The 25,057-nt window shown below is 49.3% G+C and overlaps 2 protein-coding genes across 4 annotated transcripts in view; one reads left to right on the forward strand and one right to left on the reverse strand.

The window, feature by feature from the left end:
- The window catches only part of GDI2 (GDP dissociation inhibitor 2), a 60,655-nt gene extending 53,851 nt beyond the window's left edge, over window positions 1-6,804 (forward strand). Inside the window, exons 7-11 of the mRNA XM_073002451.2 lie at window positions 783-882; window positions 2,181-2,352; window positions 3,399-3,543; window positions 5,393-5,447; window positions 5,918-6,804. Coding sequence (XP_072858552.2) covers window positions 783-882; window positions 2,181-2,352; window positions 3,399-3,543; window positions 5,393-5,447; window positions 5,918-6,073 — 628 coding nt within the window. The 3' untranslated portion in view covers window positions 6,074-6,804. The remainder of the gene's footprint in view (window positions 1-782; window positions 883-2,180; window positions 2,353-3,398; window positions 3,544-5,392; window positions 5,448-5,917) is intronic.
- Window positions 6,805-11,905: 5,101 nt separating this feature from the next.
- Window positions 11,906-25,057, reverse strand: part of TASOR2 (transcription activation suppressor family member 2) — a 49,948-nt gene continuing 36,796 nt past the window's right edge. For all 3 annotated transcript variants that reach the window (XM_078376524.1, XM_020812691.3, XM_020812694.3), the window contains 6 exons: window positions 23,170-23,295; window positions 19,653-19,806; window positions 18,877-18,982; window positions 16,685-16,866; window positions 15,511-15,625; window positions 11,906-12,863 (listed from right to left, as the gene is read on the reverse strand). In XM_078376524.1, coding sequence (XP_078232650.1) covers window position 12,863; window positions 15,511-15,625; window positions 16,685-16,866; window positions 18,877-18,982; window positions 19,653-19,806; window positions 23,170-23,295 — 684 coding nt within the window. In that variant the 3' untranslated portion in view covers window positions 11,906-12,862. The remainder of the gene's footprint in view (window positions 12,864-15,510; window positions 15,626-16,684; window positions 16,867-18,876; window positions 18,983-19,652; window positions 19,807-23,169; window positions 23,296-25,057) is intronic.

Here is a 25,057-nt window from a genome sequence, read left to right on the forward strand (position 1 = left end):
GGCAAGTAAAGATAGGATTTGTCTAGCTCAGGCTTGGATACCGGGCAGCCTTCATGCCATGTGTGGTCCTCCAGGTAAAATGCAGTATCCCCAGTACTTCTGTTCTACCCCCCCCCACACACACACACTCTGAAATAACCTTTTTTTGAAAGACTTTTTTTTAACCACAAAAGGCCCCTAGTGCCTTTTGAGGGGTGCTGGGGGTAATTTGGCTGTCTTTCAGGGGGAGCACCTTCCTATCCCCTGTCTTTGTGTTCTTTAAAATGGCACTAGAGAATTGTGAACATGCTTTTGAGGGTGGGAGCAGGTGGAGCACATGACTGCCTTCTGAAGCGGGAGTCGTGACACCCCAGCCTCCCCTGGGCTCGTTCACTTGCATTTTTTCTTAGCAAATACAGAGGAAATCTTCAAACTGATTCCTTGCTGGTGGTTCAGACAGTTCAGACAAGGCATTCCTGAACATTTTCTGTGTAAAGCTTTCCACCCTTGTGATGCACTGGACTTGAAACACTTGGGGGCAATAGAAGCACGAACGCTCGGTAAACACCCACCCGAAGACTCTTCTGTGATTTACCTTTATGTGTCCAGTGCTGTCCAGCCTCTCAGGACCAGCTGTTCAGGCGGTTTGAGGGCTAGCAGAGAGAGCAAGGTAATTCTCAGAAATCACGGGCCATGGGAAGCAGCAGAACTTGGGTACTTTGGGGTAAGGTCATGTGAGCGTCATCCATCTGCTCCTGTGGCCCACCTGTATAACTGTCTGGGTGCATGTCCTTTGTTGACAGGTTAAGTGCTATCTACGGAGGTACCTACATGCTGAACAAACCGATTGAAGAGATTGTCGTAGAAAATGGCAAGGTGGTCGGAGTGAAATCCGAAGGGGAGGTAGGGTTGTTTTTGCTCTTGGTTTTCTTGGGCTCTGCCTTCCTATAAGTAAAGATCTGAAGGCCACGGGGCAGATGAACCTCAGATATTTTTGGCACTTGTGCTGAACAATTCATAACCCTTGGCTTTAGTTCCTGGCATCGTAACCCCCTGGGGACTTTTGAGAGAGACACCCAAGTAGCTTTCTTCTGAATGTCTCGAGAGGTTGCCCTCTTACCCTTGTCTGAAACCCCTCGGAACACAAAAATTGAGCTTTGACCCACCCAAAAAGTCTGCTTCTGTGAGTCTCTTAAGTTTTCAGGTATCACAGGGTTCCTTGTTAGATAGAAAAGCCCATTGGCATTGCCTTTTCTTTGCCCTAGATCAGATTAATACAGTCACTTCTCTGGCATGGGTCCAGAGAGGTGATCTGCAAAGACAGGCTGAGGTTTAAGTCAGGGGTTCCCCACTGTTGGCCCTCCAGATGTCTTGGCCGTCCCCTCTTTGACCATTGGCCAAGCGGGTTGGGCACAATGGGACTTGGGAGTCCAGAGGACCACAGTTATGAGAAACGCTTATTTAAGTGGCCTCAAACCACACATCCAATGGAAGGGGCACTTAGGTATACATACGCATTGAGCCCAAGTTGGGGCTCAATGGCCTTATAGGCCCTTCCAACTTGATCATCCCATGGATTCTCTGGGCTGCCTCCCATTCTGCCTGTCACTTGGTGGGTGGGTGGGCCTGTACTTTTACTCAGTTGTGCCTTCCCCTGCTCGTGCTTTTCTCTACCTCTTTGCCACCTCCTGGATATACTGAGTCTCTGGGTTGAAGCTGCTGATCTCCTTGATGTATCTGTGAAACTTAAAAGGGGGAGCCCGCCTTTGACACGTTGGGAGTCTGCTTTCCTTGATGTTTTCTTGCAGATTGTGGATGTCCTCCTGGCATTGCCGTTGGCCAGGCCTCATTTGGCTAGTTGGGAAGGTGGGGGGTGTCGGTGGAGAGCATTCCTTGCACCTGTAAGCAACCATGGAGGAGGGGTGTGTGTTGAGATTTCCTGTTTTCCTTCCTGCCAGTAGTGTCTCTGTGTGCCCTGCAGCAGCACAGCAGCCACACTGGTGGTGGGAATAGGTTAGGAGCATCACTGCATGGTGGGTGGCTGTGAGAGGCGCAGCCTGGATGATTACCGGAGAGGAAGAGTTGGCTACCCAAGCCACATATTCCCTGTACTGTTGCCAGTATCCTCTCCCTTCTTCAGAGCCTCCCGCACTCATTTGTGAGCTTTAAAAAGCGGCACCTCTTTGCCCCCCCCCCCCCAGGTTGCCCGCTGCAAGCAGCTCATCTGCGACCCAAGCTACGTCCCGGACAGAGTCAAGAAGGCAGGCAGGGTGATCCGGGTCATCTGCATCCTGAGCCACCCGATCAAGAACACCAACGATGCCAATTCGTGCCAGATCATCATCCCCCAGAACCAGGTTAACCGGAAATCGGGTGAGTTGGGAGGCCAAGACGCTTCATCTCCTCGGCGCGCAGAGCCTCGGCAGCCTGTCCTTGACGGGACTCTCGCTGGCATCCGTGTTAGAAATGAGCAACCCAAGACCATGCCGATAGTGTGCGTGTGTGTGTGTGTGTGTGTTTGTATTTTTGCCTTGTAACATTGGGTGGTGGATGAGGGTTGCCATCTAGTTATCCGCTGACTTGGAAAGCATTTCAAATGCTGACATTTGAGAGAGAGGGTGAGAAAAGTTAGCTTGCTGCAGGGATTTAGTGACCTTTCCGGAGACTGTGTTTTGCCCATTCTTTCACCAAGGTCCACCTCCTTGACTCTTAATTAGTTTGCAGCATCTCTTCGTAAACAATAAGTCAGTCTGTTTTGCAGAAATGGTTGAAGGACATGGTCTCCTTCCTGCCTGGGTCTCCCAAGCCTGTTCTTCTGCTCAGGTCCTGGGCAACCTGATACCCTTGATTTTTCAGGGGGCATCCAAGCCATATACCACCTCCTTTGAAAGATAACAGTCATTTCTAGGGGCTCAATCCAGTTGTTTGTTCCAGCCAGAGCATGACCATTGAATGAATGGGGTTTGGGAAGTCAACTCTAATTGAAGTCCCCTGGATTCAGTGGGTCTCGTTCTAGTTGGGAGTAACAGAGTTAGCCGTTGTTGTCTCAGAGCTAACTCCTGGGCTGCAACGTGTTATAAAGTTTCCCATTTTTCTGGATGAAATCTCTTAATGATCACAGGGAGTTGGAACCATGGAGATTTGGAGCTGCGAGGAGAGTTGTTTATGGGCCCGACACGGCCCGGGTGCAGGGCTTTTGCGGGTGCTCAGAGCAATCACGGCTCCTTCTGGGTTGAGCTCGCTTCTTTACTGTTCTTGCATTGGGCCCATGCAGGACATTCTAACCCTATCCCTCTACCGGGAACTTAAGCTGCCTGTCCCCTCTGCTTTTTCCCTCCAGGCTTGAGTCCAGTCTGTGAGCAGGAAGGGAAGGGCCTTTGGCAGGAGCTGCTCACGCTTTGCTACTTTTTGTCTTCTAGACATCTACGTCTGCATGATTTCATCTGCGCACAACGTGGCCGCCCAAGGGAAGTACATCGCCATTGTGAGCACTACTGTGGAGACGAGCGACCCGGAGAAGGAGATTAAGCCTGCCTTGGAGCTCCTTGAGCCCATTGAGCAAAAGTAAGGCCCTCTCTAGGAATCCTGCCATAGCCGTCTTGTTTTGTCTGCTCCCAGCCCGCCCGTGAGGGGCAAAGGCGGGGGTGCACTAGAGAAGGGAGGTCTCCATTTGGGAGAGCCCCACCCAGCGCCATGGTGGGAGCCCTTGTATGTTGAACAGCTCCTCCGATGTCGGCACGTCCAGCTCCCTTCCTCTCTGACCTGGCTGGGCTGGGCTGGCAGGAGTGGTGGGGCAAAGCAGCCCCCCCCCAAACGATGGCCAGTCCTTCATCCTCTCTGTACCTTCTGAAGGTCGCTGAACGGTTTGTGCCCTCTGTTTCTGATTACCTCCTTTGCAAACACTTAATGCCTAGGAGGTGGCGTTTAACCTGAAAGGTATACCTCTGTTTTATTTACATGCCACCTTTTCCCCCAGAAAGAGGGGGCCCAAGGCAACTAAAAGCTCTGGACATCGCAAGCACGATCTAGCTTTCAGTCGGAATGAGTGGTTCCCACTTTGTAGACAGACACAGCTGATGGTTTTGTGCATCCCTGGCTGCCACTCAGTTTCCAGACCCAGTTCAGAGGACTGTGCTCACGTCTATCGAGCCCTTAAAATACTTAGGGCTGCTCCATCTGAAGAATTTCCTGCGGCCACAGCTCCCTTACCAACCCTCGGGATCTTCTTTTGGAGGGTTGTCTGGGGGAGGGGGGACACCACCCACAGGGTGCTGCAGGTCATGGCTACCTGAGAAGGAGCGTGTCAGCCCTGTGTCAATTCCCCCCCCCAGGGATGGGGGTCCACTCGGTATCCTTCTGAAGGCCACCTTGAGAGCAGGCTAAGATCTTTCCCACCTCAGAGGCAATCAAGCCTTGATTTTCATCTCCCCTACCCCCCTCCATTGGATGGTTATAGCTCACTCATAACATGCTAATATTTTGGGACCCCTTTTGACCGATTTCTTTTTATTATAAAATGTGTTATTTTATGGCTCACTTTCTGTGTTTTTTCAGCCAGTTAGGTAGTATTCAAATACAGTGGTGCCTCGCATAGCAACGATAATCAGTGCAGCAGAAATCGCTGCAAAGCGATTTCGTCGCTATGCGATTTTAAAAAGCCCATAGGAATGCACTGAAACCCCTTCAATGCGTTCCTATGGGCTTCAGACTCACCTTAAAGCGAAAATCCTCCATACGGCGGCCATTTGCCCTGCCCAGTAAGCGAGGAATCCGTCCCAGAAAACAGTGGGCGGCCATTTTTTTTTACCCGGCGGCCATTTTGGAACCGCCGATCAGCTGTTAAAAAATCGCTTTGCAATGACCGGTAAGCGAAACGGTACCGATCATCGCAAAGCGATTTTTGCCCATTTAAAACATCACAATGCGATCGCTTTTGCGATCGCAAAATCTTCATCACTATGCGATTTCTTTGTTAAATGGGGCGCCCGTTAAGCGAGGCACCACTGTAAATAAAAAAAGTAAGTAAATAAAATGTAGAGAGATCCTTTTTTTGCTCTGGGGGAATAGATCGCCTCCCAAGGGGTTACTTGTGAAGCAGGGGACACGCCTGGGCTGGCCTTCCCCTGCAGTCGGTCCGTCTAGCACACCTTCTGTGGTGACAGACTGCCGTTCGGTCTCCACCCAGCCCTGCCATGGGGTCCCTCTCGGGTCATGTACAGCAGGTGCTTAGCTACAGACCCGGCGTCCTTTTGCAAGGCCAGGGGGTGGCGTTGGTGTGTTTTCTTCATGGGAGAGCAGTGATTAAAATCTCTCCCTCTACTGCGGATCATTTCATGTGAGTTTGTCTGTCACCATGAGTTCTGGATCCTTCCTGAATGAGTCTCTTCTCTTGCTCTCGCTCTCTTTTTTGTAGGTTTGTTAGTGTCAGTGACCTGTTTGCACCAACCGACCTGGGCACAGAGAGCCAGGTTTGTACGAATTGGGAAGTACTGTGTGTGTTTATTTAAGGGACGTGGTGGTGCTGCGGGCTAAACCGCAGAAACCTGTGCTGCAGGGTCAGAAGACCAGCAGTCGTAAGATCAAATCCACGCAATGGAGTGAGCTCCCGTCGCTTGTCCAAGCTCCTGCCAAACTAGCGGTTCGAAAGCATGCAAATGCAAGTAGATAAATAGGTAACCACCTCGGTGGGAAGGTAACAGCGTTCCGTGTCTAAGTCGCATTAGCCATGTGACCACGGAAGATTGTCTTCGGACAAAACGCTGGCTCTATGGCTTGAAAACGGGAATGAGCACCGCCCCCCAGAGTCGAATACGACTGGACAAAAATTGTCAAGGGGAACCTTTACCTGTGTGTTTGTTTGTGTGTGTGTGTGTGTTTGTTTGGGGAACAATGAGGGAGAGCTTCTCGGAGGACAACAGATTGTTCTTCGTTCTTCCAGATTTTTATTTCTCGTACCTACGACGCCACCACCCACTTTGAGACGACGTGTGACGACATCAAAGACATTTACAAGAGGATGATGGGCTCAGAGTTCGACTTCGAAGAGATGAAGCGGAAGAAGAACGACATCTATGGGGAGGAGGACCAGCAGTAGGCAGTACTTTCGAGTCTCTTACGCTTAGCGACTCCGCGGGCTCTTGTCGGTGCGTCTGCACAGAGGAGCATCAGCAAGCACCGTGCGAGGTTCCAAATTGTAAGGCCTGCTTTTTTTTTTTTTTTTTTTTTTGGGTAATCCTGTCTCTTGAGATTGAAAAGAGTCTCGCACTGGCAAAACGCTCTTCCCCCCTCTTTGGATATAATCATGTGTTAATTATTCTTTAAACGAGGTTGCTGTGTCAAAATTGGCAAATACTGACACTCTTGACTTGATAACCATTGCTAACTCAAGGACAAAAGCTCTCCCCCTAGCCCCCCCAAAACACACCACACTACCCCTAATGGAAACATCGGTATGTAACATCTGGATCACTCCTGGCTGAAGCCTTGTAGCCGTCTCTAGTGGTGAAAGCAACGGGGGCTTCCTGGCTATGTTTTGCCTTTCAGCCATCTACGCCTCTCAGCCTGGGAGAAAGGGGGCCTCTTAATGGCTAGCTACATGGCCGGGTTTCTGCCCAGCGCTCATCTCTCTCTCTCTCTCTCTCCCCTTGCCCCCGCCACCTTGCCCCTCCCATCATCTCCCTCTCCCGACTAAAAGTTTCTCTCAAGCCGTTTACATCTGTTGGGACACAACGGTGCTGCAAGGCTGAATATGTGTTTTACAAGTGATACTAATAAAAAAAATACTACTTGGTGCAAAGAACGAAGCTCCCAAGCAGGCCAGGCCTATGTGTGTGTGTGCCAGTCTCTCTTTTCTTCTTTTCCTGTACCTCGTCCGGCTTCTCAGGGGGACCAAGCTGCGCTGCAGTATTGATTTGACGGAGCCTGGGCTTCTGTCTGGCAGGAGGGAGGGATTATGGGGGGGAAGGGGGCTCCAGATGACTTCTGTACTGCCAAGTAAAGCCAACTTCTGGAAACGAGTTCCCTGCTCTGGTGTGATTCACTCTTCGTCCGCCTGGTCTCGCGGGTTGCTGCATGCGCCGGCTGGACGAGACTCGGGTCCACGGCTTCCATTCAGCCTGATGGGTACAGGAAGTGGTGTGGAGGCAGCCCCCCCCGGTTCATCAAGCATTGGCGGAGCGCCTTTTCTGGCCCTCCGCCTGTTCCGAGTGCCTTGCTGCTGCAGAGAACGGTTGCGCTTCTGGGGTCTTGGCCCCTTTGCATTTTTTAGGGAGAACAGATGCCCCAATGGCACGCTGACGCTTTGTCTCCCCCGTGCTCTGTGCACAAAGGTGGCTGGGGAGGGTCAGCCTGTCCTGGAGGAGAGCTGGCACCTAGAAGCAGAAGGCATGGCAGGTCATGATCCACGGGGGGGGGGTCTCCTCCCCTGGGTTTTAGTACAGACAGAGGTAGTTCTTGGGCTACAGGCCTGCCTCTGATGTTGAGGGCAGCTTGCAAATACCTTTATTTCCTCTAGGAGTACCAGCGCTTCATACAAACACATACAGCAGGACTGCAAGGCACATGCACTAGTTGTTCACCTCTGGCCTTTCTCCATTAGGAAATACAGTCTTGCCCCGCTTAACAATTGCCTCGCTTAACGACGACGTTTTTGCGATCATAATTGTGATCACAAAACGATGGTCTAAATGGGGGAATTTCGCTTAGCGATGATCGGCTCCCTGCTTTGGGAACTGATTTTCGCTTTCCGAGGATCAAAAACAGCTGATCAGGTTTCAGAATGGCCATCGGCTGAAGAAAATGTCCCCCCGCTGTGCTTAGGAACAGATTCCTCTGCACAGGCATGGAAAATTGCCACCCCTATGGAGGATCTTCACTGGACTATGAGTTTTAAGCCCATTGGAATGCATTAACCAAGTTTTAATGCGTTTCAATGGGCTTTATTTCGTTTGACGATGTTTTCGCTCTGCAGTGACTTCACTGGAACGAATTACAGTGGGGTCTCTACTTAAGAACTTAATCCGTATTGGAAGGTGGTTCTCAAGTTGAAAAGTTCTTATGTTGAATCTGCATTTCCCATAGGAATGCATTGAAAACCATTTAATCCGTATCTGCTCTTTTCCGTCCATAGAAACTACAGTGGAACCTCTACTTAAGAACGTAATCCGTTTTGGAATGGTGTTCTTAAGTTGAAACGTTCTTAAGTTGAAGCAAAATTTCCCATAGGAATGGACTGAAAACCAATTAATCCGTTCTGGCTGTTTTTTTGTTATGTGGAGGTGCGTTCGTACATTGAAGCATTAGTTCCCATAAGAACTAATGCAAAGCTGGTTAATACGTACTCTACCACTAGGGGGAGATTTTTTTTTTTAACCTAAGATGACCTAGGGTTAAAAAAAGAGCAGGAAAGTTTTTTTTTCTTGTTCTTATCTTGGATTTCTGTTCTCAAGTAGAAGCAAAATTTAGCAAATGGAGCTGTTCTTAAGTTGGATTGTTCTTAAGTAGGGACGTTCTTAAGTAGAGACCCCACTGTAACATTGTCAAGCGAGGCACCACTGTATTAGTGTCCTGGGTAGCGAGCCGTACCTGGCAGGCATCAGCCTGTCCCAAGCTGAAAGCAGCTGTACAGTATGAAGCCAGCTTCTGTGGCAGGGGGGTTCAGATGACTCACGCAAGTGATCCAAGTGGCTTTATCAACAACACGGGGTGGGAGTTGCATAGCGGACAAGGTGTTGCTGCTGAACTGCATGTCCCATTACACTTGAGCTGGTCCAGATGGATGGAAGTTTCTTGTGAAGCCTGTTCCCACCTTGGGGAACCACCAGGTTCCCCCCGCCCTGGTCTCAAGGCAAAGCTCGGGAGTGACCTTGGCTGAACACAGCAGTTTGCCTTCCCTCAGTTGGGAGCAGAGGGGTTGTGCCCTCTCATTCCGAGCCCAACTGGGCACGACAAGAGGTGGAAGAGGTACAGAAGAAGAAAAAATGTGCAAAAATCAGGATTAAGATTGCTCTGTTTCAAGCAGGTCCCAAAATGGAGCTGCAGTTTAGTTCACAGGTAGTAGGGTTTTCAAATGTCATTTCCCAGATTGCAGATTGGGAGGGAGATTCTGATCTTGCTGCCACAGATTTGGCACACAAACTTTGTCCCCCATTCTGATTAATCAAAACACACAAGTTTCTTTTTGATGGGGAACAGGCAAACGCAGGAAGGTGGCGGCCCTGTTGTCACGTGTTGCGATAAAATGTAGGTACGTCAGTTGCAGCCGAATTAGAAGTATAAGCCAGTGGTAGGAAGGGATTCTCAGGTCGCACACCAGATGGTGTACAAAAGACCACACAGCTTCCCCTCCCCTTTTGACGGGTAAGCAGAGGAAGCAAAAATAACGCTGATCATGCTAATAAATGGCCATTTGTCTAGCACAGGAACGACCCATCTTCACAGGTTACCCCTCAAGCCATGTTTTGGAGCCTTGGCCCTGATTTGAGAGATTCCCCGAGTGGTGGTGTGGACAGAGTGATGGGCTAGGACGCTGGAGAACAGAGTTCAAATCCCCGCTTAGCCATGGAAACCTACTGGGGGGGATGAAACTCGTAAGAACACTCCCTTAAATCTCTCACTTGTCTTGAAAAAGTCCGGTTAGGTTGTTCCCTGTCAGTCGGTCCTGACCGGATGGCACACACCCTGACAAACTCATCTTGAAAGCAAGATAGATTTCAACCGTAAAAGGCTTCATGGAGTATGAGGTGCTTTTAAAACAAGAAATAGAAATTTGAGAACTCAGTGGGTCTTTAAAGCAGCTGAATTGATGATTCACGGCCTTCCAGTTCCAGCAAAAAGGTGCCCTGGATATAAGAGCAGGGAAGGATTGGGCCTGCTGAAGGTACCCCTCTTCATCATGTCTTTGTGTAGCATAAGGGTTGTAGCTTTTCCACGTGCAGAAGGCCCTCCCAGTACTTGTGGGTTTCGGGCTTGCGTTAACTGACTTCCTTTTGAACATTGCTGTCCGTTGGCTGAGTTCACAAGGCCCTTAGATGAGCCCCTGAAAAGATCATCCCCCATCAACAGGAGGGGAAACCAGTCTTGTCTTTCCCCGGGCACCACCTTTCCTATGTGGGAAAACTGGTCAATGGCGGTCCAGAAGCAGTGTGCGGCCCCCAAGGCACCTTCTCGGCGTCCAGACCGGTCTCCCACTGGGTTGAGGACCGGGACCCCTTTCAGCAAAAAAGGGACAGTAATGCTTGAGAAGCCAGCGGACGAGCAAGCCGTTCGTTTTGCCTTCCTCAAGCGTCCGCTCCAAGGAGAGCCACACAAGGTGGTCAGGGTTGTGAAGATAGGAGATGTCCTGTCCTTTTCAGACTGCACACTGCCGTTTCAGTGGAGCCGAGGCGTGAAGGGGGAAAGCACTGACCAACACATGGAGGCCACCTCTTTCTCTCCATCTTGACTGAACAATGCATGCAAAGGTCTTCGTTGCTTAACTATCTCTCGGGCAACTGCAGCGTTCATTTCAGAACTTGCACACACGCACCCTTCCCATTCTCACCCCACAGGTTTTCCTGTGCAAAAAATACATTAAAAACCCCAGAGCAGACACGTGGGACCCATCTCGCGCGCAGAGCCCCACCGCCTTGAGTGTAGGCTACCCCTCCCACTTTCTCTACGAAAAACGGTTTCCAGAGGATCCCGTGGAAGTCAACGTTCATCACGGGGGGGGGGGGAGGGAAGGAGGGCCAGCCCCCTGCAGCTCAGGAACCTCTATGCCTTGCTTCCAAAAGAGGCTCTTAAAAGGGACTGAATCAAAATTCTGCATTTGGCTGTGGCATGAATCTTAGGAATGACATGACGAGCCTTCCTATTTCTTCAAAACTTGTTTCCTAATCATCATTTGTGCAGAAGTGATCCTTTCTTTCACAGCAGGTCAGCCTTTTCACCGAGCAGGCCCAGCCCCCCCCCCCCCCAGATGCTGAAAAATATCGCTTATAGCAAACACTATCATAAAAGCCAATGTTATACACAGCAAGGTCTTGGGCTCTGTCTAGTGGCCAGTTCAGGGAACTTCTTCATGAGAAACATATACAGTACAGTGGGGTCTCTACTTAAGAACGTCCCTGTGTGTGTGTTTAGTCGTTTAGTCGTGTCCGACTCTTCGTGACCCCATGGACCAGAGCACGCCAGGCCCTCCTGTCTTCTACTGCCTCCCGGAGTTGGGTCAAATTCATGTTGGTTGCTTCGCAGACACTGTCCAGCCATCTCATCCTCGGTCGTCCCCTTCTCCTCTTGCCATCACACCTTCCTAACATCCCTACTTAAGAACAATCCAACTTAAGAACAGCTCCATTTGCTAAATTTTGCTTCTACTTGAGAACAGAAATCCAAGATAAGAACAGGAAAAAAAAAAACCTTTCCTGCTCTTTTTTTAACCTTAGGTCATCTTAGGTTAAAAAAAATTCTCTCCCTAGTGGTAGAGTACGTATTAACCAGCTTTGCATTAGTTCCTATGGGAACTAATGCTTCAATGTACGAACGCACCTCTACATAACAAAAAAACAGCCAGAACGGATTAATTGGTTTTCAGTCCATTCCTATGGGAAATTTTGCTTCAACTTAAGAACATTTCAACTTAAGAACACCATTCCAAAACGGATTAAGTTCTTAAGTAGAGGTTCCACTGTAGTTTCTATGGACGGAAAAGAGCAGATATGGATTAAATGGTTTTCAATGCATTCCTATGGGAAATGCAGATTCAACATAAGAACTTTTCAACTTGAGAACCACTTTCCAATACGGATTAAGTTCTTAAGTAGAGACCCCACTGTACTGTATTTATGTCTGCCTCCTCCTTTGCCTGGCATCCCATGTCTCCGGGTTTGGGATGCCACCGGTGTTCAGTTGAGTTGACCAGGTTGATTAACTGAATTATGTCTGCAACAACTTTTCAGCCAGCTTTATTTAAAAAGATCAGTTACAAAAAAACAAAACAAAAAACCCACCCAAAACAACCATTCTCCAAAGAGGAGACCTTAATGTTCTTTTACCAAGGTTTATTTTCACTAGTGCTGCCATTGAGTGAAATTCTTTATTGCAAATACTATAAATAGGAAGTGTTAAAAGGAAGGAGGCCTGATTTCAGAATTCAAACCATGCTACCTAAAGGGCTGGGGAAGGTCTTACTTATTACTCGTCAAAAGATACCCATCAGCAAAAGAAGAACAAAATAACTTTGAAAGGCAACGCTCATTTGCACAGTTAACATCCAAGAGTTTGTTTTGACACAGAAAATGAAATAAAAACGGCCAGACCCTACGATGCTCGTAATTCAAGTACACCACTCACAAAGTCCACTGGGAAGTCATCCTACACCGGCTCAGCTAAATCGGAGGAGAGTTGTGCAAAGGCCAAGTAACATAGTAGTAGCGTGAGCAGGAACGTGCCCCGTACGTACCACATCTGAAAAGCTGCTTAAATGGACTGATTCCTAAACCTTCAAGTAAACAGGCATCTTTTTTTTCCTATGATAGCTTCTTATTCAACTGTACAAGATACTTAAAATGCTTTTTTCTTAAGTCAAAAGAGAATTCATAACACAAAAATACATTTTCCTTGCGAAGTTCCACATGGTGGTTAAATAAAGAGAAGTCTTCTCTGGAGGCCCTTAAACAAAGCGGCTACTGTCCTATTCAAGAGAAAGTGAAGGAGATAAATATAGATAGATAGATATATTAAAGTAACACGTCCTGTTGCGGCTGCACGTGCAGCATTTATTCTGCATCTCTGGGAAATGAGGGAGGAAAACCATGTCCGTTCCGAGGATTTTATGTAGAAAGTAACAGAAGAGCAGTTCGTTCTGTGTAGTGCCTGGAGATCAGGGAGATGTCCTCGTTGGTTATCTGAAATACATAGCTCACCATTAGGACCACCCGAGGCATTGAGAGCCTAGGCGAAAATATTCAACTGGTAGAGAACTGGGAGTACATCTTGCTTTTAAAAAGGCCCTCGCTGGCATGTTGCATCATGGCATCCTTCAGAGAAAACAGGCGACCACTTCCACAAGTTGTTTCTTCTGCGCTCAGACATTGAGGCAGTACGTTTCTTAGAACACCATTGAACTTTTTGTTATTAAGTCGTGTCCGACTCTTGGTGACCCCATGGACCAGAGCACGCCAGGCCCTCCTGTCTTCCACTGCCTCCCAGAGTTGGGTCAAAGTCATGCTGGTCACTTCAATGACACCGTCCAACCATCTCGTCCTCTGTCGTCACCTTCTCTTGCCCTCACACTTTCCCAACATCAGGGTCTTTTCCAACTTTTTAAACTACAACAGCTGAAATACCAGTTAAAAACGACTCGGGACACCCTGGAGAGGTGTTTAGGCCAGTTCTGAGAATATCTTTTGGTCTGGATATTTCCAGAACTTGGTATTCTTAGCAATGTCCATGTTGCTGAAAGATCCAATAGCATTTCCTCCATGGTCAGCAACGTATGCATCCTCAAGGCTACATCCTGCCCCGTCAATCCCTCTCTTTCATTCTCTACCTGTGACATCTTGGACCTGAACAGAAATCTGGTGCTAAGAGGGCCTGGGCATCCGGGATGCCTCACTGCTATTTGAGACGCTTCTGTGTCAGGCTTGGTTTCATTGGAGTCTACATAACACTACTGAACACTCCAGTTTAAGACTATTACACACTGAGAAGCTGGGAGCTTCCCAATTACTCCACATTCTCTCATACATTTAATGGTTTACTGCCAAGCCTGGTTCCATCCAACGCAGAGGGGGAAGGGAGACACAGCCCTCCCATTTTAATTTAAGGAACGCGCTTGTTTCTCCCAGCAACGGCTGCCTTTCCCCTTCTTGGTAGGCAGGCAGGACTGCAATTCCAGGCAAAAAAGGCCAATGAGATTTAAGGATGCATGAACAGAAGCATACTCTCCAAATCCCGCAAGGTACTAGTTCTCCCTCTATTCAGCACTGGTTAGACCTCATCTAGAGTCCTGGGTCCAGGTTCTGGACACTGCATTTGAAAAAGGATGCCAGCCAACTGAAGCAAGTTCGGAGGAGGGCAACAAGGAGGATCAGGGGGCTGGAAGCCAAGCCCTAGGAGGAAAGACGGAACTGGGCCTGTTTAGCCTTGAGAAAAGAAGACTAAGGGGCGATAGGATAACACTTTTCAAATACAGTACTTGAAAGTTCTACAGAGGAGGGGCAGAATCTGTCCTTGATCATTCCAGAGTGCTGGATACAGGCTTAAGTGAGAGGAAGCCAGATTTAGGCTGAATATTTGGGGGGGGGGGCATCTTAATTGTTAGAGAAGCATGACAATGGAAATGCAGTGGTGCCTCGCTTAACGAGCGCACCGTATAACGATGAATCCGCATAGCGATTCCGTTTTCAGGATCACTAATGTGGAGGCATACATCGGCCCCAATGGGCAAAACTCGCATAGCGAAGATTGGTAAGCGTTTCGCTTGCCGATCTTCGCTTTGCGACGCCCGCAGATCAGCTGTTCGGCGGTTTCAAAATGGCCGCCGGACGCCCAAAATGGCCGTGCGTAGCGTTTTCGCGCCCTCCCCTCGCTTACCGAGGGCGCGAAAATGGCTGCCAGACCCTGGAAACTTCGCTAAACGGTGAGTTTTGTGCCCATTTGGAACACATTAAACATCTTATTAAACATGGGCTTCCCCATTCCGTTTAGCGAAGTTTTCACATAGCGAAGGTTAATCCAGAACGGATTAACCTCGCTATATGGGGCACCACTGTAATGAGCTCAGGAGGTGGTGAGCACTCCAACGCTAGAGGCCTTCAAGAGAAAACTGGACACAACTAAGATCTGCTTTGATTTGGATTCCTGTCTTGAGGGGTTGGACTCAATGGCCTTAGAGGCCTCTTCAAAGTCCATTATTCTATGTTAATGAGTGGCTGCTAATGTCAAACTCAGTTACAGAAAAGGGGTGCCCTCTGAGGATCTATTAGCGATCCCCAAAGACACCATCGTGAATTTTTAGGAGGAAGCCAAACAGCCACCGAGAGAGAGAGTAGAAAAACAAGGTGGAGGAGGAAGAGAGAGAGAGCGGCAGTCCCTCACAAGCCACCAGATGGCGCCCTGGGAGCCTCCACCATCTTGCACCCGGGGCCACTGCTTTTCAAGGCACGATACACTTTTACCCACAACCTCCTCAACCGGGGCTGTGCTGAACTGGTCATAGGAGAGAACTGTCATCTCGTAACCCCACAACAGGCCTGTGACAAGAGATCAGACGCTGATCATCCTCGTGTTGCCTCCGGGGCGGGTCCAAGAACAAGGCCGAGTGGCTCCCCTCAGGTTTCCTTCTGAGCTCACGGCAGAAAAAGGAGATCACAATTCGGTCCCCTCGGTGCCAGGCGTGCAACGTTTCTGAAAGGGACAGGCTCCCCAATGGCCACCTCTCCCAAGCCTTTGCTACTCACCCACAAAAATCCCCTTTGGATGGTAAGAAGCAGGCCTCCAACCTCTCCCCTACACACGCAGACACGCTGCGGGCCCCAGGGTTCATCTTACCAGCAACTGCTTCGACCCAACGTCGCCATGTCTTCCGCTGTCTCAAGGAACGTATTGACATCCAGCGCCAGAATGCCCTTGCTCTCCAAGGTGTCTCGGCTGGCGCTGGGCTTTTCTGCAATGCAGAATTGCGAAGGAAGGGTCAACTCCTGCACCTCCACAAGAGGTGGCAAAAGTCAACACAGCAAGAAAACCCCTCTCCTTGGCCAGGGCTGGAGTAAGTCCGTTGAGCAGGGGGCAGAGCAGGAAGGGCCAGCCCGGGCTTGGGGGGGGGGTGAGACACGGGAGATTTGGAGCACGTGCTTCCCCTTTCCCCAGTGTCGCCTGCTCCAGACCAACCCATCTAGGCCCCGGAAACAGACTCCATTCTCACGCCTGAACCAAGGAGCCGTCGGTCCACATTCACATCGAGGCTGCCAACGCCGCCCGAGAGGGCCGGATGCTTTGCTGCTGGCGGGGCCTTCAGGCAGCCCAACCGCGAGGTGTTCCTTGACCCAATGGAGCCTCCCTTCTCCCGCACGCACAGCCTCCTTTCCTCATCTCCTCTGCCCGCTTCGCCTTTTCCAGGCAGCTGTGTGGCTTTGAGGGTTGTGGAGTCAACCGTCCGCCGCCTGCCTCTCTCCGCGTGCTCACCAAGTCAGCCACAACCCTTCTCCACCCCGTCCGTTCTCTCCCACCGGGAGGCCTTCAGCGCCATCACCTTGTGCATCGCACCACACCGTGGTGTGTGGGTTGCTCTATTTTTTTAATGCCTTTGGCTTTGCAGATCGGGCTACCACTCTGAACGAAGGGGTTTTAGCCCTACCAAGGCCTGTTCCTAGTTCACTCTCTTGAATAAAAGTCTTTGCCTCACTGTTATGTTTTAACTGTCTCCAAGAAATCACTCCTGGATGAATAAATGGTGCCTTTAATCTCCAAACCCTCTTAGCCCTGAAGGCATCAGAGGCTGGGCACTGCTCACGGAACAGGCTTTAAAAGATCCTTCCAAAAGCCAAGGCTGCATATACCTCGAGGTGCCCTCAGGCGTACTGTACATCCACATCCACTGCCACACACATTAACAGGAGAGACTCTGTTTATGTGGGACTCTTCTGTGGATCTTGTGGGCTCCGTTACTTCCCATGACAAAGACAAATCCAAGGGTATGCATGATAAGAAGAAGAAGGTGTCTTACCTGTGAGAAACACAGCAAACCTCTCACTGATATGTTGAACCTGCAAATTCAGCATGCAGTTCAGGTGCTCAGATTTCGGGGAGGCCCTGGAGTCGCACTGATGGTAGTGAAGAATTTCAAGGAGATTTGCTCCTTGGGAAGACTTCAGGAGCGATTCCTTGGCGTGAGCAGCAGGATCCACCCTGGGGGGGGGGGGCAGGGGACAAGAACATGACTAGAGGTTAGCCGTATGCCACTCTGAATGATTCCCGCTCCAAAGCCTCGCTCAGTTGAATCTTGGCTCTATCCGGCAAGGCCAGCCCGCTGACCTCAAAGAGAAATAGCTAGCTATGTAAACGAATTCATGCTCAGGACTGTTAGCTACCTCCCCAAAAGGCTGGTGTAATTTGGTTACTGTGAGGCCCCCGTACAGGAGGCCTATGTAGGAGTGCCATCGCTCCCATCGCAGACCCAAATTACCCAAACCTCACCCCCTCCTTCTCCACCCCGTCACGAGGATAAGCAGGTTGATACTGAGGGATTAGGAGTGATACCGGAAGAACCGAGAACCCAAGAAATTGGGGTAGATACCCGAGACTTGACTCAGGTGCTGAAAGAGTTAACCCTGACACCAAAGGGGGAGGTGGTTTCGGCGGGAAAAGGGAGGGAGGAGATAGCGGCAGCCGCTGGGGATATAAGGGGAAAGCGGGAAGAGATCCCGGGTGGCTGGGAATGGATCTGGGTGGAAGATCCGTGGACCGGCAAGTGGGAGCAGGTGAGGCTGCCGCATGAGGAAGCAGAGAGAAGAAGGAGACAAGGTCTGAAGCCCCAACCATCTTATTGGGGGGGAAACGAGGCTAAGGACTGGAGGCATAAGTTGTGAGAGAAGAGAGAGGTGGTGTTGAGGGAGATAGAAAAGAAAAAGGCATGGCATATGGAGGAATTGCGGAAGATGGGGGTTTACCCGGACCCTGGTTGGAAGGTCCCGGAGAAGAGTCGTCCCTATGGGGCTGGAGCGGCGATGAAGAAACCCTTCCCTTGATTCTACCGAGTGATGGTATTCCCGAAGCTGGAGGACCAGTGAAGGATATAACTGGTCCTTGGACAGTAGAAGAGACTAATCCCTTTGTGGGGAGTTTGTGGACACCCTTGCGCCCTAGACTAGAGGCTCAAGAGAAGTTAAATGAGGTTAAGCAAACTGTTCCTGTTGACGTTAATGTTCCAATAAATACTGAACCTGTTGGATCGTTTAACCCGTCTCAGCCTTTATTGAGTGTGTCTGACCCCCCCAGTAAACGAACCCTCACAGTTACCTGCCAGTTGGGCCTTGTTGCATGGGACTGTTGAACTGGTTACCTATGGGGGAGTAAGAAACCTCCCACTAAGCAATCCGGCACAGCAGCTTTGATGAAAACAGACACATTTCAACTGGCTCCCATCCTATCCGTCAACTGCTTCATCACCAGCGTCTTTGCAATCAAGGCCCACCCCATTCATAACAGCAGTCCCTAGAGCAGCAAAAAAACTGTGTGGTGGAGCAGAAGGGGCCTGTAGGCCGGGGATGATGGGAGTCATGATCCAACAGTTCACTATCTAGAGGGCACCAGGTTGAACAAGGCTGATTAAGAAGGGACCGAAGAGCAGGCGCCCTGGAGCCTGCATCACAAGCTGCATCCTTTAAACTGTTCTGGACCCCATTTTAATTTTAAAATATGATATGGGTCAGACGGAAGGCAAATCTAGTCATCGTTCTGCTCACACGCCTGCCAGCAAGCTACCTATGGGAAGGCAAGAGGTGGGGTGGCTGCACCCTCCCCGTTTTAGCCCCTGCTTTTACTACCCAGCAGAAAGACCGGCAGAAGCCGCTGGCCCTGGCGAGGATGTGCCTTTATTGCTCTTTACTGTGTGACAGAGGCCGTAGCCTGTGAACACAGTAAATGGGGACAGGATGCCTTTGTGTCAATGCCTTGCACAATCTAGAAGCAAACGAGCGACCAAGGACCATCCAGCAGGCTCTCCTTAGCTCCTGGAACCTACTGGATTTAGCCCTCGGGGCTGACCGAGGGGGGCTGCGGGGGCGACAGGGAGCTTTCTGTGAACTGGAAAAGAAAAGCCTTTCGGAGCTAGAAGCGGCTTCCAGAAACAAGACCCCCCAGCCTCCCGGCGGGTCTTGCCACATGAGGCTCAAGCGAGGCAGGAACCCAAGCGCTCACCGAGCTTTCTCTCGGAGCTGCTTCACCTCTTGGTAGTGAAGGAGCCACCGCCACCTCCCGTAGCTCCGGAGCTTCTCCAAGGTCTTCACCATCTCCTTCAGCTCTCCTGCAGGAAAAAAAAAGCACACATACAGACAAGGGAACCGTGAAGGCAGGAAAACCTGGGGTTTCCTGAGCTCGCTCTCAGCAGGCAGCCCTGCCTGTGAAAACAAATGGCACGTATATAACTGAGGCTGTAGCCCACCTGGCAGCATCGGAGGGGAAGGCCTGATACCACCGGGACCGGGGTGGCTGGGCTCCTCTCCCCGGCCTTCCCCAAACGGTCCCCATCAACAGCCGTTCTATCCAGGCTCCCCCTCCAGCAGTTCAACAGGGACGGTCTCAACCCTTCCGCAATCGCGCTGTTGCCTGTGCCGACCCACTTTATCTGGCTATGGTCTAGGCACATAAGAACTGAGAGAGGTGGCATGTTCTTCCATGTCTGTTTCCTTTCTGTATAAACCAGAGTGAACCCTGGTTTTGAAAGGTGAACTCTCCACAGGAGACAAATATTTAACACAGCACAAGAAGGTTCTCCCTGACACGCTCGTTTTCTAGATGCAGAGAGATTCCCGGTGACAAGCATTTGGCTGCCTGACCGTCCCCTTGTGCTACACACACACACAGAGGGACACACAGACACACACACACACACAAAGTCCCTAGCGGGCTGTCTTTTTTTCAGAGTCTGTAAACCGGCGTACAAGGGGGTGGGGGTAGAAGGCGCAATAGCTCACCCACTGTCATTGTCTCCAGTATTTTGTCGTCTGACACCACAAACCCTCCCCGGTGGAAGAGCTCCTGATAGGTGTGGTCCAGGATGTCCTCGGGGCTGTCGACGCCGGCGAAGGTCACGCTGGGGATGTGCTTGAGTCTCAGCAAACAAGGGATCTGTCCAAAAGCACAAGGGGTGATTCTCGCTTAGCATCCAGTGCTCTGTTATGGGTTTCCTGAAATGGGCTGCCTATAGTTGAGAAAGTGTGAGGGCAAGAGGAGAAGGGGACAACAGAGGACGAGATGGCTGGACAGTGTCATTGAAGCGACCAACATGAATTTGACACATCTCCGGGAGGCAGTGGAAGACAGGAGGGCCTGGCATGCTCTGGTCCATGGGGTCACGAAGAGTCGGACACGACTTGACGACTAAACAGCAACAACAGTTCAGGGACAGGAGGACCATGCCAACAACCCAGGCGCTGCACCAGGTGTGCAGTAAAGGGGGACACAGAGGAGGCAGGCATTAAGAGGAGACTCCCCATCTACAAAAGGATTTCTCCAGAGCTCTGCACTTCTATGCTAGGAAACCACACCGTTAAAATTCTGCACCAACCATACTGGTGAGAACTGAATGCTCTGAACCCGAACAGAGCAAAATGGTGGACATCTGCTGTGATGCCTCTGGTCCTGCAAAAGTGGTCATCATCCTACTGTCCGTGGGAAGGACACCAAGAATGACACGATGAAAGCCCACCTCCAGGTACCAGAAATCAACATTTAGCTATGCAGCTGGTTTCTGAGATTTGAGCATGAGGTTTCAAGGCTACCGGAGAACTGAATTCTGCACCCAAGGTATGTGTTTCACAGACAGCTGTAGAGAACCTTAGATAGAAAGCGTGAATGAAGATGGAACTGCCAATGCAGCAAGCCAAATCTGCTCCTGGGTGTCCCTTCTTCCCTCCCTTACTTTTGAGGTCTGTACAAAACTCACTGAGTACTAAGGTCTGGGTGTAAAGCACACGGGAGAGTTACCAGGGTATTTTCTCCAAAGTGTCCACACTATACAGGGGTGCCTTGACTTACGAATGTCCCAACTTATGACCATTTCGAGTTACGACCAGCTCTGGACGCAAAATTTTGCTTCTACTTGCGGCCGGAGCTTCCAGTTACAAACAGAAAAAGGCAGGGCGAAAAGGCAGAGAATTCAAATTGCTAAGCGTAGGTAGGCGAAGAGGCTGCTTCTTTGTAGCTCTTTCGCCCCAGTGGTTAGAGTAAGGTGCTGCTTTCTGCTTTTTAAAAACTGTTCTGGGTGGTTTTGCAGTGTGGTTTTGGGCTGGGTGGTGGGATTATGTTTCTATGCTGTGATGGGTCTTGGGGGGTTGTTTTCTGTGTTTTTTCCCCCATTTCCGATGGGTCTTTTTTTTTTTTTTTTTTTTTTTTTTTTTTGCTTTTTGGGTTTTTCCCCCATTTCCAATGGGCCTTGGGGGTTTGTTTGCTTTTTGGGTCCCCCCCCATTTCCGATGGGTCTTGGGGGCGTTGCTTTCTTTCGGCTTTGCTTTTTTGCATTTCCGATGGGTTTTGCACGCTTTGCTTGCTTTTTTCCCTTTTTTCTTTTTTTTGCATTTCTGATGGGTCTTGCATGCTTCGCTTGCTTTCTGTTTGCCTTTTTTGCATTTCTGCTAGGTCTTGCACGCTTTGCTTGCTTGTGTTCGGAACGGTTTAACTGCATTTCAATGCATTTCAATGGGAAATGGTGCTTCAACTTATGAACATTTCGAGTTACGACGAGAGTTCTGGAACCAATTAAGTTCATAAGTTGAGGCGCCACAGTACTTCCTTTCTGCTCCCAAAGTAAGTAAGTAAATAAATAAATAAAAAATAAATCCATCCATCATTAATATATTTACTCCACTGTTCAACTTAAAAAAGACTCATGGTGGCTTACATCAGTGGTTCTTAACCTGGGCGATAATGCCCCCCAGGGGGCGATTTCATTTTTCAGGGGGGCGGTAGAACAAAAAGGGGCAGCATGGGGGCGCTGGAGCAGAAGGGGGGCGGTAGGGGGGCGCTGGAGCAAGCCAAACCTGTGAAGATGGCTACAGCCTTTTTACAGTGTGCATGAAAATATATTTTCCTCCAATCTTAATTTAGTTTCAGAGTTTTCGTCTTGAAATTTTTAGTTCCTGCATTTTATGCCCTTTTTATATTTCTTTTTGAGTCTTAAAATTCGCTTGCAACTAAATCATTAAATGTTACTTTTTGGGGGCATTTCATTTTCTTGGAATTGAATTTTGTTTTCAGGGGTCATTGGATTTAAGTGTCTTAAACAAACAAACAAACAAACAAACAAATACATAAAAAATCAGATATAATAAGAAATAAGAGGGGGGCGATGATAACTTCCTCAATGGCTCAAGGGGGCGTTTCTTTCAAAAAGGTTAAGAACCACTGGCTTACATCATTCATTGAAAGAAAATCTTTAAAAGCTAAGAACAGCAAGTGTACCAATATTCAAAGAGAATCAAACAATTACCACACTAAAACAGTGAACAAGATCAACACGCAAAACAGATTCAAAGCAACAAAGCACAACACTCCACTTAAGGCCCCTCTCAGGTAGCCAAACCACAAAGGGAAAACCTTTCTGAAGAGAAAGGGCTTCTTCTGTTTGCAAACCCACAAAGGCACTTTAAGTAACCATTTAAGGTTTAAAGCAGGGGTGTCCAACCTTTCACCTTCCCTGGGCCACATTAGAAGATGAAAATTTGGTTTGGGCTGCACATACATTTGGTTTGGGCCGCATGGGGGGACAGCCCTAGCCATCCTCCGCAGCCCCGCTCCAAGCGCGCTTACCGGCAGCTACAATCTCAGACAGCAAAGGCTGCCAGCTTTGACTCCGGCGGCTTTATTGGGCCGGAAGGGGTCCACCTATTGATGGGGACGGCGCAATGCAGTCACACAGCCCCTCTGTCCTCTCCCCTCCCACTCCTTCCTTCCTTCACTCCCCCTCTACTGTTGTGACATGCCCCGACCACATTCCGCCTGCAAGTGCCGGCAGTGTAACTTGAAACTTTGGAATTTCTTTAAAAACAAAAAATTGCACTGGGCCGCATTACGAGCTGACCTGTGCCGCATGCGGCCCTTGGGCCGCAGGTTGCACAGGCCTGGTTTAAAGCATCTCACAGCAACAGCCGCAAGTTACGGAAGAGAACCTGGGGAAGAGGCTGGTCATCAGAAGCTTGCATTTTTCCAAAATGTACAATAAAAGGCTTCCAGGAAGTCTTACTAAAATAAGGAGCCAGGTTTTGGAAGAAATGACAATCATTTCCTTAAAAAAACCCAAAATATTCTGGGGAACACAGGTGGGTCATAAAAATGATACGGGGTCCACATATGGTTCACACGTTGCAAATCCATGACATGCGATACTTTCATGTAGCAAGATGTCTACTACGAGCAGAAGAGAGGCATGCTTATAAGAATTCAGCCACGGAGGGAGGTTTTTCATATGTGGAAATAATTTTCTGCAACACATACCTTATGTATATGTGGAAATATGTCCTCATTTCTAATGATGACCATCAGCCTGTCTGTTTCCACGTGGCTTGTCTTGCAGAAGTGCAGAGGGTCGGTTTCCGTGTGGCCCCCTTTTTTCAGTAAATTCTGGAACAAAAATGGTTTATCGAAATAGGTCACTAAAACACAATTAACTCTTTTGCACCTTGAGACATAATCACTGTAGCACTCACAGGTTTTTTTCCTTAAGCAAGCAGAAACAATGACAATAATTTACAGTAGGACCCCTGTATCCACAGGCTCACTTATCTACAGTCTTGAAATATTAAAAATATTAAATAAATATATATATATTTCCATGATGTAATTCCCAAAACTGGCCACTAGAAGGAACCACACACATACACATTTTATTATATACGCAATTTTCAGCCTCTGTGGAGGGCCTTGGAACCTATCGCCAGCGGATACAGGGGCTAAACAATTCAAAGCAATGACAACTGAACCATGAAGGAAGGATGCAAGAAACAGGGCTGTTTCCTTTAGAATAAGACAAAATTCACTTGATTACCATTTGCTTTGCATAGTTGCAAACCAACTCTAGGGGAGACTTGCAAGGGAACACAACCTAGAGCAAACATAAGTTCTTCCCCAGTAAATAAACCTCAATCATGTGTTCTGGATATTCACAAGGGCGTATCTGCTCCTGTGGTTGTGGAAGGGTCAGCTGAAATCTGGGAACCTTAAAAAAGGCATTCCAGTATCACAGCTCTCTTGGGAATGCCCGAGACAGGCTGATTCCCCACGTGTGTCAGAGAAGCCAAGAGCAAGGCCATCTGAAGGCCAGATTCCGTTATAATCCTAGGTTTCTGGCAGGGCCACCCAAAGCAGAACGGTCCCGGCTGAAACACCAGACTGAGAAGGCATCACCCCTTTCAGGAGGAATGGCTGCATCAGCAGAAGTGAGTGGACTGGTTCCAGTGGCGATGGGGGCAGCACTGGACACCAATGGTAGCGGAAGGTGACACTGGTGGAGAAGACAACAGCCGTGACACTGGTGCTGGCTTTTACTAGTGCTGTGAAATAGGTAGGTGGCAGTAGTAAACCTCTACTGCAGAGGTCATCAACCCCTGGTCCATGGCCCGGTGCCGGTCCATGGCCTGAGACAGACCTCCCGACCCCCCGCACACACTCCCGTGCCCACAGCTGCTTTGCGCAAGCACGCCAGCATGAGTCCTCCCCCACCCCTTCAGGTCTGCGCCTGAGCATGCAGGTCATGCATGGAGGGGTGGGGGAGTGCTCACGCCAGTGCTGACACACACACACACACTCCCCCACTTCTTGGCGCATGCTCTACTGGACTTCCCTTAGGAAGAACACCCTATGATGAGACAGTCCAACATGAAACAAGAGATAGTGCTGGAAGATGAGACTCTCAGGTCGGCAAGCACTCAACTGCCTTGGGAACAACAAAGAAGAACAAACAGCGCTGTTGTTAAGAACGCAGCTCAGTGAAAGCCAAAAGTGGGTCTAGTGTCTGTTATGTGCAGAAGGGAAAGGAAGATTGGATGCTGCAAAACATACACAGCTGGAACATGGAATTGTGAGGAGTATGAATCAAGGTAAAATGAGAAACCATAAAGCAAGAAATTGAATGATTACATTGCTTGGTATCAGTGAAATAAAGTAGACTGGAATGGGACATTTCCAGTTGGACAACTACAGCATGTTTTACTCTTGGAAATGACAAACTCGGAAGAAATGGAGTGGATCTAATACTGAGGCAAGATGTAGCACATCCAGTTATAGGCCTGCGTTGTATTCCTCTGACATCTGGGAAAACGTATCGACAAAACCGTCATTCAAATCTAACCAATGCTAAAGAAGATTAAATTGAAGGCTTTTACAC

The sequence above is a fragment of the Pogona vitticeps genome, chromosome 5 (assembly GCF_051106095.1).
Source record: "Pogona vitticeps strain Pit_001003342236 chromosome 5, PviZW2.1, whole genome shotgun sequence".
Taxonomy (NCBI): domain Eukaryota; kingdom Metazoa; phylum Chordata; class Lepidosauria; order Squamata; family Agamidae; genus Pogona; species Pogona vitticeps.